The following is a 13,944-nucleotide window of genomic DNA, read 5'->3' as shown; positions in this document are numbered from 1 at the left end:
TTTATTGACATTAATTCTGCATTTTCTGCAAGAACAGTGGGTTCAGCTGAACGGTCTTATACTTTGTTCCACTGGCCAGTGGGGAAATAAGTCTGCCTCCATGGTCTCAGCAGATCTCCTTTGTGCCTGCTAGGGAGAACAAGTGACTAGTTTGAATGGAGTTGTTTGCTGAAACACTGATCTCCAAGAAGTGGAACATTACCTAAAAGCCCTGCGTGAAGGAGGAGGGCATCCCATGCTCGCAGAGCCCCCGAGCACAGAGGGGAGTCCTGAGCGTTGTTGGTCCCATTGCTCCCCTGCAGCACAACATGACCTGGCACATCTGACATGTCCAAAGACACAGAGGTGGCAGCTCTGACCATGTCCATCAAAACAACTCTGCATGCAGAAAGCTTACATTGCTCTCTTGTAAGAAAAATTAAAAGCAGGTTTTTTATTAAAAAGATTCAGCAGGACTGGGTATCTGAGCAACACCACATATAGAACTGTTTTATGCATTGTCAACTACCCATGGCATTGAAATTAAGGATTGCATTTCACTTCCAGTACTAGTCCAGAGGGCAACATCCTGGTGGGTTTGACCATGGTTGACAAAGAGTGCTGCTTAGCAATTTTGCAGTCTTGTTTTAATCAGAACAATAGCTAGAATCAGTGATGATCAAGAAGCTCAAGTACTCTGCCTTATTCCAGATGGAAATATAGCTTTGCTCTGTCACTTAGGGTACATTTGATATATAATAAAATGCATTTCAAGACAATGACAGCCAAACTCCACATTGGAAGCTGCTACAGGATTACTTTTAAAATAAAAAAATGAGAGTAGATGCAATCCACTCTCCAGGAAGTGCAATGGATGATAAAACAATAGCGAATATGAAAGCTGGCAATGCTGACTCTCTCAGCAGAGGCAATGGCAGTAACAAATGTTTAATTATTTCAGGAGAAAAAAGAAAATTCCTGAAAGACTAGTCAAGAGGCAGCATAAATTGAACATCCACTAGCTTTCCTGAAAGTCAAATAACGAGCCCTAGTTAAATAGTATGATGCTACTGACTGAACAACGAACTTGCAGAAAGGAAATGATGGGGGAAATCACACAAACTTCATCTTTACATATAAACATTACATTGACTTGGTACTAAGGTTCCATTTAAATTCAGTGTCTCTGAACAGCTGAGAAGTTGGGGAGGCAATACAAAGGCAGATGAAGGGATTTGGGTAAGCCAGGAGTTCCAGTAAATCCTGTGTACTGTTAGCTAAGACAGAGTTTTCACTTTCACATGAAAGACCAATATAATGCTTAACACACTGAAGAACAGAAAGTAGGACAGACAGCCTATTATTTGGGAATATAATTTATGTTCATATAGGCAAGCAGCTGTGGTTGTGCAACACCTCCTTTTCTCAACGTGGTTGATGAAAAAGTTCAGACAAGAGTTACAAAATCTTTTCACGATTTCTTTCCCAGTTCAACCACTGGCATTTATTTTCATGGAAAGCACAAGTTTGTCCTATAGACAGCGTGAGGTTGGAAAGCAAAAAGACACAGAAAACAAGCAATAAAAAGTCAAAGAGGAAGACACCTGTGTATCCAGTACAGCAGAGACCTGCCCCTCCTTTCATCAATAGCACATCAATAGGTAGAAGCTGCACTGTACTAAGAGCTGTTGTGCAGCCAGGCAAAGCAAGAGTGGCGGATCCTCACATGATCAGAGGCATAAAAATAAATGAAGCATTAAAGAATACAAATCATACTTGTTATAGGGAAGAGTAAGGGATAAACATGCCTGCGCTTACATCTTATAAACAGTACAAAGATTGTTACAGTCAGAATCAGAAGTTTTGACAGGTCAAAAAAAAAGGCGCCACCATGCAGGAGGTGAGGTATAAGGGTCTACATAATAGCCCAGAGAGACTGGCAAAAGACATTTGGAATAATCTTCTAAGATTAGCTGGAATTTAATTTTCTGGCAAGTTTCAGTAAATAATCCTATTGTGATGGAGAGAGGTGAACTAAATGATAACTTAGAAGCATACCCAAAGCAAAGCCTGTGCCACTAAACTCTTTTTCATGAGCAAAGAATATCAGAAACTTTGAACAAGAGTGCAAGGAGACACAGACCTTGGCTTTAAGGAGAAAAAGTAAGTAGCACCAGTAAAACCAGGAGGTTTCAATTTCCCTAAAGGGTTTCTCAAAGTATGTTGAAATATTGGATCATACTTTAAAATGTCTTCCTTCTACTCATAACTGATTTTGTTAAAGAAAAATACCTACAATATGAGCTAAAATACCTAACAAACCTCTTAAAATACCTATGATATGAGCAATTTGACAGGAAGGGGCCCACAGTGTGTATGGTCAATCAGAGATGATGTTTTTACCAGCTGCTAGCAGTAGTTTGAGAAGCAAACTCAAGTTTTCAACCACATAGAGCACACCTGACCCTTCAGAACAACCTCCTGCCAAAGTCTACTGTCAAGAGTTTTTAGTCTGCAACAATATAATAACAGTTCAGAACATTTCATGCGAAGTACCACATGGTAAAAAGGCTCAGTTTTATAGCAATCAGTCAGCTGGACATATTTCTGCACATACATAAAAATTTTGTACTCAGCTTGTAATAATACCTGGTGAGCACTGCTCTGGGTCCTCGAGCTCTTGCATGCATCTTATCCAACACCATGTGCTTCAGTTTCTGGTAATACACAGGACCAAAATAGATATATGCCTCCAAAGGCTCCCTGAAAGAATAAAAAGCAAAGCAAAACTGACAACCACAGTTAGCACACATCTACCTTAAGAGAGGCAAGGGTGCCATGTACAGGAGAAATGTGATAATGAATCCTAGAAAAATGTGTTTGGGCTTTCTGGGCAACCAGTCTGAAACCTCTTTCAGGGAAATCTTCCGAACACACAGGCAGTACACTGCCAACATCGCACGCTGCTGTCTCCAGTGCAGCAAGAAACAAGCTCCTGAACTCTGGTCATATGTTGTGCAGACACGCTGCTACAGCTGCAGGTACCTGTGTCAGCTGTAACATGGTAAGCCCCTCCTCTGTATCTGTACAGGAGTGTTTCAACAGTGTCATCAATAGCCAGGAAGGGCGGTAAATGTCTCAGACTCTGAAGAGTGACTTAGGGTATTTCTGTTTACATTCCTTCACAAAGGTAAGCATATATGTAAGCAAATACATCCAGCATAAATGCTCAAAATATCCTTTTTGTAGGAGCATTTTAAGAACTTGCATTTGCATGAATCGCTTAGCACTGGCACACTGTGAGCCTGACAGTGTCCTCATTCCCTAATTCTCCCTGCACAACACCCTGAGGCACAACCCAAGGCCCAGATGAGTGAAAGCCCTCCCTAAGTGGCTGTGCATCAGCACAGCTGCCCTGGCAGCACTGCCCAGCAGCTGCAGCCAAGGGACAAAGACTGCTGCCCTGGCTGGCCCTGGGGCTCCGATGAGCTGAGTGAAGGGCTCTTGAGAACTGTATTCAGGCACTTTCATCAGCTTGAGAACGTCTGCGAGCAGTACAGAGGGTGTTACTCCATTCTGTGAGCTGGAGTATGGCTAAAGATTTCTGTGCTTAAAACACCCCTAACTGTAAGAGGAGTGTAAGCACCTAAGGATCAGAGAGCAACCAGTGAAAAGCACTCAGTCATTTCCCACCTACTACCTTCACCCAGCTACCACCTACAGCACTAAGAATGACCAGAGTTAACACCGACAGACTCAACATGGCCACAATTTGTTTGAGGGAAAAGAAAAAAAAGGTAAAATGCAATGTAAAAACAAGCAGGAGACAACAGTATTATATCCTTTCAGAGTCATTACTGACATCATGCAGTGTTATTCCAAAAGTTGCTATTGAAGAAAATAACAAAACTTCCTTAGACATTTGAAATCCGCAAACTTTCACATTCTTATGAAATCTGCCTTCACGTTTCATAACAAACAGATTACGCCTCCGTAATTTGCTTGGAAAAAGTATTAGTATCCTTAAACAAAGTCTCTAAAGCTGAAGTTTGGGGACAGGGGATTTTTACAGCTAGATGATTTTATTCTCCCTAGGAAACATGATTAGCCAGATTTTTTTACAAGCCACCATGATATACGAAGAGGAAGTGTTCCAAGCACCAGGATACTTGATATACAATTTATGGAATATGGAGTGAATAAGGAAAATAAAATTGTATCTCTGAAACAAAAAGAGAAGCAACATATGGAATAAGTTGGTAGGAAAGGCAATTAAAATAAAAAGCATATTAAAAAAACTTGCAAGAGAGACCTAAACTTGCTTCTTGAGAAGAAGGGGACTGGAAGGATAATAAAAATAGCAGGAAGGTAGGATTAAGATACATTTTGGAAGGGCAGGCATGTGAAGCCATATGGCCTTTTCCTGTTCCTAAACTATCTTATGTTCTTTGAACTCTGTGTCTCAGAAGCCAGTCTGATCAACACAGCAGGAAGTTTGCAGATTAGAGTATTATGCCAGACCGAAACATTGTGTAATCGAAAGAAAAAAAAAAGGAAAAAGGAAAAAAGAGCACACACAGAATATTCCCAAGAACAGATGCTTGCCTCCAAATCCATATTTACAGTACTATTAAAGTCAACATGAAAATGCTTATCTGATTCCAAGCATATGCAAGACTTTCTGTTGACAGAAATCTGAAATTTTTTATATCTCTCAAAAAGAAAGCCTTGTTTTTAGCTTTTTTTTTTTTTGCCAGGCAGTAAAACTTGCGAAATTTTCATATGTACCACAAGGGCCATTCCCATTACAGCCACACATACACTAGCAATTTTTAAAATGTGGAACCACAAAATGTTTCTAAGAAAAAAACCCAAAATGCACACTACTTTTCAGCCTCTTTTCTCAATCTCACAGAGCAGTTTTCAAACAAGAGAAAGTTCCTGAGCTCTGAGACATGAGAAGATTTTTCAGATGTGCCTCAACAGGATTTCTCCACTCTCCTGAAACACCTAAATCTAAAGAGCAGATTCTTACCCAGTGATCCCAGATGTTACATAGTCCTTCCCTAGGTAGTTATAACCATGGCGAATAAGATCTTCACACACATCCTTAACTTTACTGCCGCCAAAAGCCGTTCCATAGTGAAATCTGCCATCAAGCACCCCAGCCTTTCCAGCCAGGAGTTCAATCAACTTTCCTACCTGTCAGACAAAAGCAGAGTTAGCAGCCTGGTCATTGGGACAAGCAAATTGCTGGATTGTTCACAGCACAAGTTAGTCAGAGAAAGTGTCCCAGATGGCAGCCTGGGCTATTGCATGCAACAGGAGGAGTGGAAGCAGACCAAGAGCCAGGAGTAGTCCTGTGTGAAGGGGAAAACTGGACTCATCACAGGGTCTGGGAACACCCTTAAGGTACCAAGTCAGGCAGTTCCACTTCTTCCAGTTATCTGAAAATGGGCAGGATCTGTGTGGCCTTCTGCTGGAGGAAATGGCCATGGAGACTTGATTTGCTGCAGTGCAGCAGGGGGGATAGAAGGCAAGATGCTAACAAAGGAAGGAAGATCAGAGGCTGTATGAAGGAAGCACTGAGGTCCCACAAAAAGGCCAGGCAGTGAGGTGTTTAGCAGGCAGTGACTCTGCAGCACAGGTGCAACACTCGCCTCAGTTCCAGGGAGGTGTGTATAATTTAAAAAGTTTTACAGGTCTGGATCTCTAATTGAAGCTCCTCTCCAACCTTGACCTCACAGTCTGCCCCAGCCAGATTAGTAGGTACAGGCAATAGGGAAGGAAGAACAAGAAATTTTCAAACACAAAAGGCGCAAGTGAAGTATTCAGTAGCATCCCTCTTAGCTTGACACAGAACAAAATGGGTATGATGCACAAAGAGCCTGCAACCCTGCTCCTTTTACAGTAGGATGTTTCAAAACAGTGAAACAGAGGGCTGACTACTAAGAGCAGAGCAAGTGTTGGCATGATGACTGGAGAATATTCTCAGTGAAATCACACTTAAAGCTTTTTTGTCTTTAGTGGCTGGTCCCCTTCTCTTTCCCTCTTGGGGGACAGCGTCGTGTGAATGGAGCAGCCCCACTCACCGTCATACGCGATGGGAAGCCATGAGGGTTCATTATGATATCTGGGCAGATCCCTGTATCACAAAATGGCATGTCTTCCTGAGGAACAATCAGTCCACACACCCCTGCAGAAGAGAAAACATTTCAATTCACAAAACAGCAAACCACCAGCAGGGCTGACGCTCATCACCAGATTTTCTTTAGTGTTTTCCTCCTCCTCTCTTTCTTATGGATCACTTTTTACCCAGACCCATTACCATGACCAGTACTCCCAACCTGCAGACTAGAAGAGAGCCCTAGTGACAGGGTTGGCAAAATTAGCATACCCTTATATAATGCTCACAGTCATTTGTGAGTTAGCAAATTTGGGAACAAAGCTTTGGATCCTATTTTTAGAAGCAACTAAAAGTTTCTGTCCAATCAGACTGGAATATCCCAAGAGAGATACAGTTTTTAAAGCTGATGCTATAATTTCATGAAAGAAAAAAAACATAAGTAATTTGGCCTCTTGGGTTATGCCTTTGGACATACAGAATTATTACTGATTTTAATTTTATTTATCATATGTATCTTTGCAAAATACTGTCAATAAAAACACATCAAATGGGAATTTGACAGGGATAAGTAGGGGAAAATAAATAAAAAATAACAAAGATTTTCTTCAGGTAACATCTGTTTGCAGAGTAAAGACTGCTATCAATGAATTACAAAGTGCAATCCACTCCACAGGCTGCTTTTATTTTGTCAGTCCATGAACACAACCTGTCCCTTGAAAAGTTTTGGAAGCTTTTTTCAGTCTCTATCAGTATTGGATATAAAACAAAGAAAACCTTCCGAACTCTAAAAATATTGCAGAAAGAATTAACAGAAACATGAAAATTCATTTTAAATATGCATCATGCATCTCAAAATTCTCCTTCCAACCCTTTTAACTTTCTATAGTGAATTTTGCAGTTCAACATACTGCAGCTATAAACCATCAAGAGATCTAACATTCAAATTCAGGTGTTAAAATGCAGCTGCTTAAGCCCATACTCCTTTGAACCAAAGCTACTGTTTCAGCTGGACAATTTCTTCCAGAAGCCCTTAGAGCTGAAAAAGTCTGCAAGCTATTTGAGACCCGCCTGCTGCAACTGTGGCAGAGCAGGCTTTGGGAACAGTCCTGGAGTGGAGGGGGCTCCTGGAAGACCGAGAGTACTGGTTACATCCCTAAAAAGGCATCCCCCGACCAGCCAGCTCACAGGGGGATATCGGCGTCTGCTCAGGAGGGAGCTCCTCTTCCACTGTCCAAGCAAGACAGGGATAGGTGTATGGGACAGTAGTTAATAGAATGAGAATGGCAAGTATGGGGGAAGGGAGGAGAAAAAAACCATCTGGGGCAAGGGTGTGTGTGCTGCTGTGTTTCGTTTTTAAACCTATTGAAACTAATTTTCATTGTTCTGCTGTGATAAATCAATAACATCCTTCCAGCTCTCCCTGCCAAGAAGCAATCTTTTGCTGAAAACAAAAAAAAATTAACAACAAAACAAAACAAACCCTCAAACCAACCCATTATCTCTTCCTTGCACAGCTTTTTTTTTTTTTGCCTTAAATTTTATACATAAATACTCTGTTATATGTGTATTATTGTGCATACATTCTGCCTTATTTGCATTAACATCTAAGAAAGAGTTAGGTTGCATCTGGACTTCATGGCACCTGTAAGCCAAGAATTAAATCTCAGCTAACTTAAAATTACTTTAGGCTCTGAAAACCTTTTATATGCCAAGCTGGTTCCCATAGCAGACAGCCACTGTGTTGTTTGTTTTGTGTGAAAGTGAATGATAAAAGATCCATGAAATCGACACAGAAAGGCAGAACAGCAGAAAGAACTGAGGGCTCTCCATCATAGCGGCTTCTACCCTCCGCTGACTTGTGTAACAATAGGACCTACACACCCAACTGCAGATCTAACACAGCTGTGCATTTCATTAGATGAAGAGCACTAGTGACACAAGTAAATAATTAACTTATTCTGGTCCGCTGACTGTGGTTATGAGACCAGTCATAGCTGACAGATTTTAATACAAGTTAACACAAAGACAGCATAATGAGCTTAGAAGTTAAAAACAAAATATTTAGACAGAATCCAGAAATGTGAAGCTTACTAGGCCATTTATAAAGTTTCTATTTTACAGAGGGAAAAAAAAGGGAAAAAAGAAAAAAGGGAAAGCTATAAAGCCTTAGTTCTAAGCTTCTGTATTTTAATAAGTTGCTGAGCCTGTAGCAGATCTATAGCATGTCTGTGTGTATTTAGAGGACAGAGAAGCTTCTTCCTACCCTGTGTTTTAAGAAAGTTCATTCAACTGTTGAAAAAGCTGAAAGATACCTTTCCTATATACAATCCTACTTCTAAAAGTAAGTAACTGCAATTAATTCAAAATGTAAACTTTATTTTATTCTGCAATTGCTTGCTTTCAGAAGCTCTTTAGGAGAATAATGCTCGCAGGTCTGCACTTTAAGCTCCTCAATTTACTACTCTCTTTTTTTTTTTTTTTTTTTTTTTGCAGCAGAGCAGCAGCAGGCAAGCAAACAGCTGCAAAAAAGTGACCAAGTGAATTAATCCATGTAAGTGGAATTACCACTTGCAACTGGCCAATAAAACAGTAAAGGAGAGGAATTTAAAACAGCCTCAAGTTCCAAATTCTGTTCAAGTATGAACTGCATTTCTCAACTGAGCTGCTCAACTACACCCCATACAATATTCATAAATAAGGCACACTCAAACTAGGAGGCTGTTTTGCTCTGTGGCTCTTACTAGAGGTGAGTATTTCTTAACTGTCACTGATTTAGACATCACATGAAAATTGATCCTCAGCATTCATAGAGGACACATGGAATAATTTGGTTTCATTCACTTCCCTTTCTCTCACAATTTTTATACGCTGCATCTGGAATTGAGTAATACAACTTGAGACTAAATTCCATATTGCAGTGGGACTGAATAGCTCTCACCTATACATTCTGGTGTCTCACCTGGGACCAGAATCCAGTACTAACAACCAGAAAAAGCTGCAGACAAAACAAAGCCCAAAATCTGTTATTTAATGTGAATTAACAAGATGGTTATGTGCTTGAACAAGAAAGCACCTAGCAACTTGCTACATCTGATTTCTTTTCATTTGAAAAACAAATTAAATTCTAGAAAAGAAACTTCTGTGTATCTATTTTAGAATGTCGCCTTAGAAAGAAAATCAGTGAAAATGCTAAGAAATTCTTTTTACAATATCAAAAAGGAAAAAAAAACCTGGATTAATAAGCACGGCAGCTAAATGCAAAGGTAACAGTTTAAATTACAGTAACCTTAAATCAGACATCCACAGTGGTTTAACAGTGGTTTATATGCAAGTATAAAACAGCCGAGGACAGTGTTTTTCAATGCTATTGTATGGCAGCCAATAAATGACAGTCCCCTGAATATGCACAATGGCCCCCCGCCCCACACACGCTATCAGCATCAATGCTGACAGCATCTCAAACCCATGTACCTCCACAAGGCACTGACAGCATAAAGAGCCCCTCATCCCTGTACTTTTGTCTGAGTTTCTTTTCCTAATCAGGAGAAACTCAGGTTTCCAGAGCTGGCACCTTTCGTGGGGCTGCTTTTACAGTTTGCTGACAAACACGAGCACAGCCAGACGAAGAGCGCGGTTCAGCGCAGAGGGGGAAGGGGGGCGGCTGGGAGGGGGCAGGGACAGAACGCAACACTATGGGAAAGTTTTTCACCAGGCTACGATAAGGTGCCTTCTATACACACACATGCCAAATGAAAAAAAATCATCAAATAAGTCAAAACAACCTAATATAGAAAACTAATTACTACCAGCAGGAGGGACATTAGAGAGCAAAGGAGATGACGTGAATAGAAGCAGCAGCAATACCAGTTTCTATCAGCAAGATAAAAAGAAGTGTGTTACTAAACGTGCTTGTTTACTCGCTCTAATGATACGGTGGTGAAAGCGCTAAAACTGACTTGAAAGGCGTCTATTTTAGCTTTGCCAGATTTGCCAGAATTTGGAAATACTCTTGAGAAATAAGACAACATCACATAATTAAGCAAAGTTGCAGCATTAACACAGCGCTGTATGTTACGGACAAGTGACAGATTTGAAAAAATTAGTAAGGCTGAACAACGAATTCACAGCTGCTTCAAAACTCTCTAATTACATACTGCGTTGGCTAACTAAGCATAAAAGAAGTCTAGAAGAAAAAAGTGCTGTATCACATAACCTTTGTTCAATACTGAATCATTCACTGATCTATCATATCACTTGCTACATCCCATTTGACATAAGAGGTAAAGAACAGAATTAAAATTAACAGATAAATAATGCATAAGTAAACTTGATTAGTTTTCTTATTAAAAACATCACTCTAAATGAGAGGAGGTGCTAGAAGACAATACAGTTTGTACACTGCTTTCCCATGAGCTGCTGAATGGTCTGATGTGATAAATTTGCATAGTCTGAAGCACACAAAGAGCTGATTAATTGAAACCCTTACAATGTTTCTGGAAGCAGCTATTGTAAAACAATAACCATAGGAACTTTACAAAATACACATGGCTGAATGAGTCAAGAGCTTAATAAAATGTGTGTTCAGGATACACTATTTGGAAACAGAATTAGAGATTTTTATTCTGTGCCATAAAATGCTAAATCACGCTAATTTCAGAAGGTCAGTTGAGGATTTACTGAAAAGGTCAGAAGGTTACCTGTTTGCTGCTTGAGATAAAAAATGCTCTAATTTTCTTCTTAAGATAGCAAGCTAAACAGTGGTTTTGTTAAAAATACACAGAAAAAAAACAAGTCTGGGAAGTTTTAATGGCATTCTGACATTTTCTCAAATACAACCCCTGAAGATAAAAACATGGTAAGAAATCCCTACCTTCCCTGATGCCTAATAACTACTAATCATCCGACATTCCTGCAGTCGATTAAGAGCAAATTATTTTTAATGCCACTTGAACCATTTAATTACTCTAAACTCACTGACATTCTATTAGAGATAAAGTACTCATTCTGACTTATAACATGGGGGGAAATTACACAAGTAGCCATTTAAAACAAACGTTTTATTTTAAATGTTCTGCTTATCTGTACTGTACAAGTACCTATTAAAAGGAAAAAGATAGGTTGATCTCCACTATGAAGTTAAGAAAGCAGATGCTCGAACTATTAAAAATTTCAAAAACGCAAGCAAGCTACATGAGACAGATTGTCATGAAGTTTATGTAGTTTATAATGCAGTGAATGGATTTTGTGGTGACACTAAAGAACATGGTTCATTTAGGAAAACAAAGACCATCTTTCATGAATTTAAACTTGCTTCCTTGTCTTTAGAGTTGTTTAAGTGCAGATACTTCAGAAAGGTTTAATCCTTTATCTTAGATCTTCAGCTATTAAAAAGCTTCTGTTTGCAAGTTCAAACAATCTCTTGCTTAAATACAGTTTTTCCACTCCTCAGGAATACTGTTCAGTATTGCTGCTTAGTTCTGTGATCTACAGGACCTTTGTTAGAGGTGTTAATCCTTTTTCACATGAGAGACTGAGAAATGTTCTTTCAGAGAAGTGTTATATTGCTTTTTTTCACATCAAAGGAGCCCAACTTTTTCCTCATTGTGACTTGCAGCAAAGCAAGAGGAAATCTGGAAATATAATAATTTACTTTGTATGGAACTCAGATGAAGCTTCTTTAGCTTAACAATCCTTTTGCCTTCTGTGCTTTGAAAAGTGACTTTGCTTGAAGAATACAAGATTAAAACAACAAAATAATTAACCAAAAGAAGTTTTTTTTATCCTTCTGGAAAATATATGATGCAACATAGTGAGAACGAAGTCCTGCAGTTCAGGATAAACATAAAACTACCAGAGAAGATTTATTTGTGAGACACAAGAAGCTTAATAACTTTACAGACTATAGAGACAGTTCCAGTCCCAAAGATCTTACTGCAACATCCAGTTTGAAGATGAATATGAAAAAAAAGCAAAATATTTGCCTTTCAGAACACAATTTGGTGGCCTCATTTGTTTGGTTTTTTTTTTTCCTTCTCCCTATATACTTCTTTCTGAGAAGCCTTGAAGGACAGGCAACCTTTTACAGGCAGCTTGGAAGGAGAGCACTTAAAACACAGACTCACGTGAAAAGAGCGTGTGGTGGACAGGCCAGAAGCGGTGACCTTTACCAACACCATGTTGACATGTGAGAGGACACAAACAAGGCAGCAAATACAGAGGCAGTGACACAGATCTGTGTTATTATAGAGGCCTACAAAATCTACCTACATATTTAATGGAAGGCTTTTCTGTAACAAAAGGCTAAAGCTGGTTTGTGAGATTTAATCTGTTGTATCCCAGACACTTTCTAATTCCTTTACTCTGCTTCCTTCTGCTCCAGTGACAAAGCAGAGCTTTGAAATACAAATCAATTTGGAATATAGGAAAAAGACCATCAAAAAGTTTGAAACATGGTTTGTGCAAATCTCTTATTTTGCACATATTTAATTATTTAAAACCCATTACTACTACAATTCCATGACATCAGATGTCCTCTCCATGCATGCCTTCTAGAAAATAAATACATTCCACAAAAAAAGACTGACAATACAGACAGATATATGCTTTTTCTTCTTCTCACTGAACCAAGGTACTTGCTCGTTTAAGATCATTATCTGTTCGAATGGCTCTATGGCAGGCTTAAAGCGAGCAGTCACAAATTACACTTGAAGTTGTAATTGCGCACATTCAGACCAAGATGAGAGAATTAAAAATTCTGTCTCAGTAGAAAAAGTTGAACTGTTAGTATTATGATTTCTGTTTCACGATTGCCTATATTTTTCTGATAAGACTGATCCTTCCCCAGTTTGATATTAGAGGATGATACTAGAAGTTATGTTAAGAAGCTATCAAAGGAGGTTTTCCCTTTCCTTTTCATGCCTTTTCTCCAGTTCTGCTATTGTCAGTATTGGTTTCTTCGTTGTACTGTTAAACTTCAGAACAGTGAACTGTACTGTTCTTGTCAGTTATTTTTCTTAGTATCCATCAAATGTATCCTCTCCATATTCCTCCTTTCTCCTGTTTACTGTAACATCTTTTTCTATAATGCACTACAGGGCAGTGAACTGAGAGGTTTACTGCCAGGAAGGTTATGAGTCTTAGTAAAATGTAGTAATTTGGAATATGATCACTCCCCTGATCACAAGGGATTATTAGTAGAGATTGATGTATGGGATAGCTACAGACACATGCCTACAAACTCTGTAACACAACTGTTGCAATGTTCCCACACTCATGTCTCCAAAACCAAGCTGAAAGTGACATTCTGAATAATTGATGGGTTTGGATTTTTATTAGTATTATTATTATTATTATAGTCCCAAGCACAGATAGAGGGTGATCAGCCATTGTTAACCTGATGCAGTGCCAGGTGTAATTATGGCTGCCCTAAAAGTTTACTACAGCATTTAAGGATATTGCTTTTCATTACCATGGGATTTCCACAGGTAGTTGCTTGCTCTATATTGTGAGACGTCTTACGTGCATTTTGTCATATGGAAGGTCTCCAGCACCCTGAAGCCATACTGCAGCCTGCCTGACAGAATTCTGCTTCCTTCTGTCATTCTTCCTTTAGCACCCATGGTTCTACATTTGTGGAGCACTCTTTTTATTATTTTTTGGAGAGATATGCAAAAAAGTTCATTTACATTCTGTTCTACTATTCCAATTGGTGCACATTAATAGCCCAAACTAGGAGAAAAAACTAACCTATTTAATTTTTTGAAGTAAATCCCCATAAATATTTATCATTATTAATCAGGCAGCTTCTTTAATATAATTTGGAGGCTTTAAAAAAAATT

The 13,944-nt window shown here is 39.2% G+C and overlaps 1 protein-coding gene across 1 annotated transcript in view; it reads right to left on the bottom strand.

The window, feature by feature from the left end:
* POLR3B (RNA polymerase III subunit B) overlaps nucleotides 1-13,944 on the bottom strand; it is a 73,617-nt gene that overhangs the window by 7,311 nt on the left and 52,362 nt on the right. Inside the window, exons 24-26 of the mRNA XM_005491177.3 lie at nucleotides 6,072-6,175; nucleotides 5,015-5,181; nucleotides 2,629-2,742 (exon numbers count right to left, since the gene is read on the bottom strand). Of these exons, the coding sequence (XP_005491234.1) occupies nucleotides 2,629-2,742; nucleotides 5,015-5,181; nucleotides 6,072-6,175 (385 nt within the window). The remainder of the gene's footprint in view (nucleotides 1-2,628; nucleotides 2,743-5,014; nucleotides 5,182-6,071; nucleotides 6,176-13,944) is intronic.

This window comes from Zonotrichia albicollis, chromosome 4 (genome assembly GCF_047830755.1).
Source record: "Zonotrichia albicollis isolate bZonAlb1 chromosome 4, bZonAlb1.hap1, whole genome shotgun sequence".
Taxonomy (NCBI): domain Eukaryota; kingdom Metazoa; phylum Chordata; class Aves; order Passeriformes; family Passerellidae; genus Zonotrichia; species Zonotrichia albicollis.
Note: the sequence above shows the minus strand (reverse complement) of the source record. Positions and strands in the feature narration are given on the sequence as shown.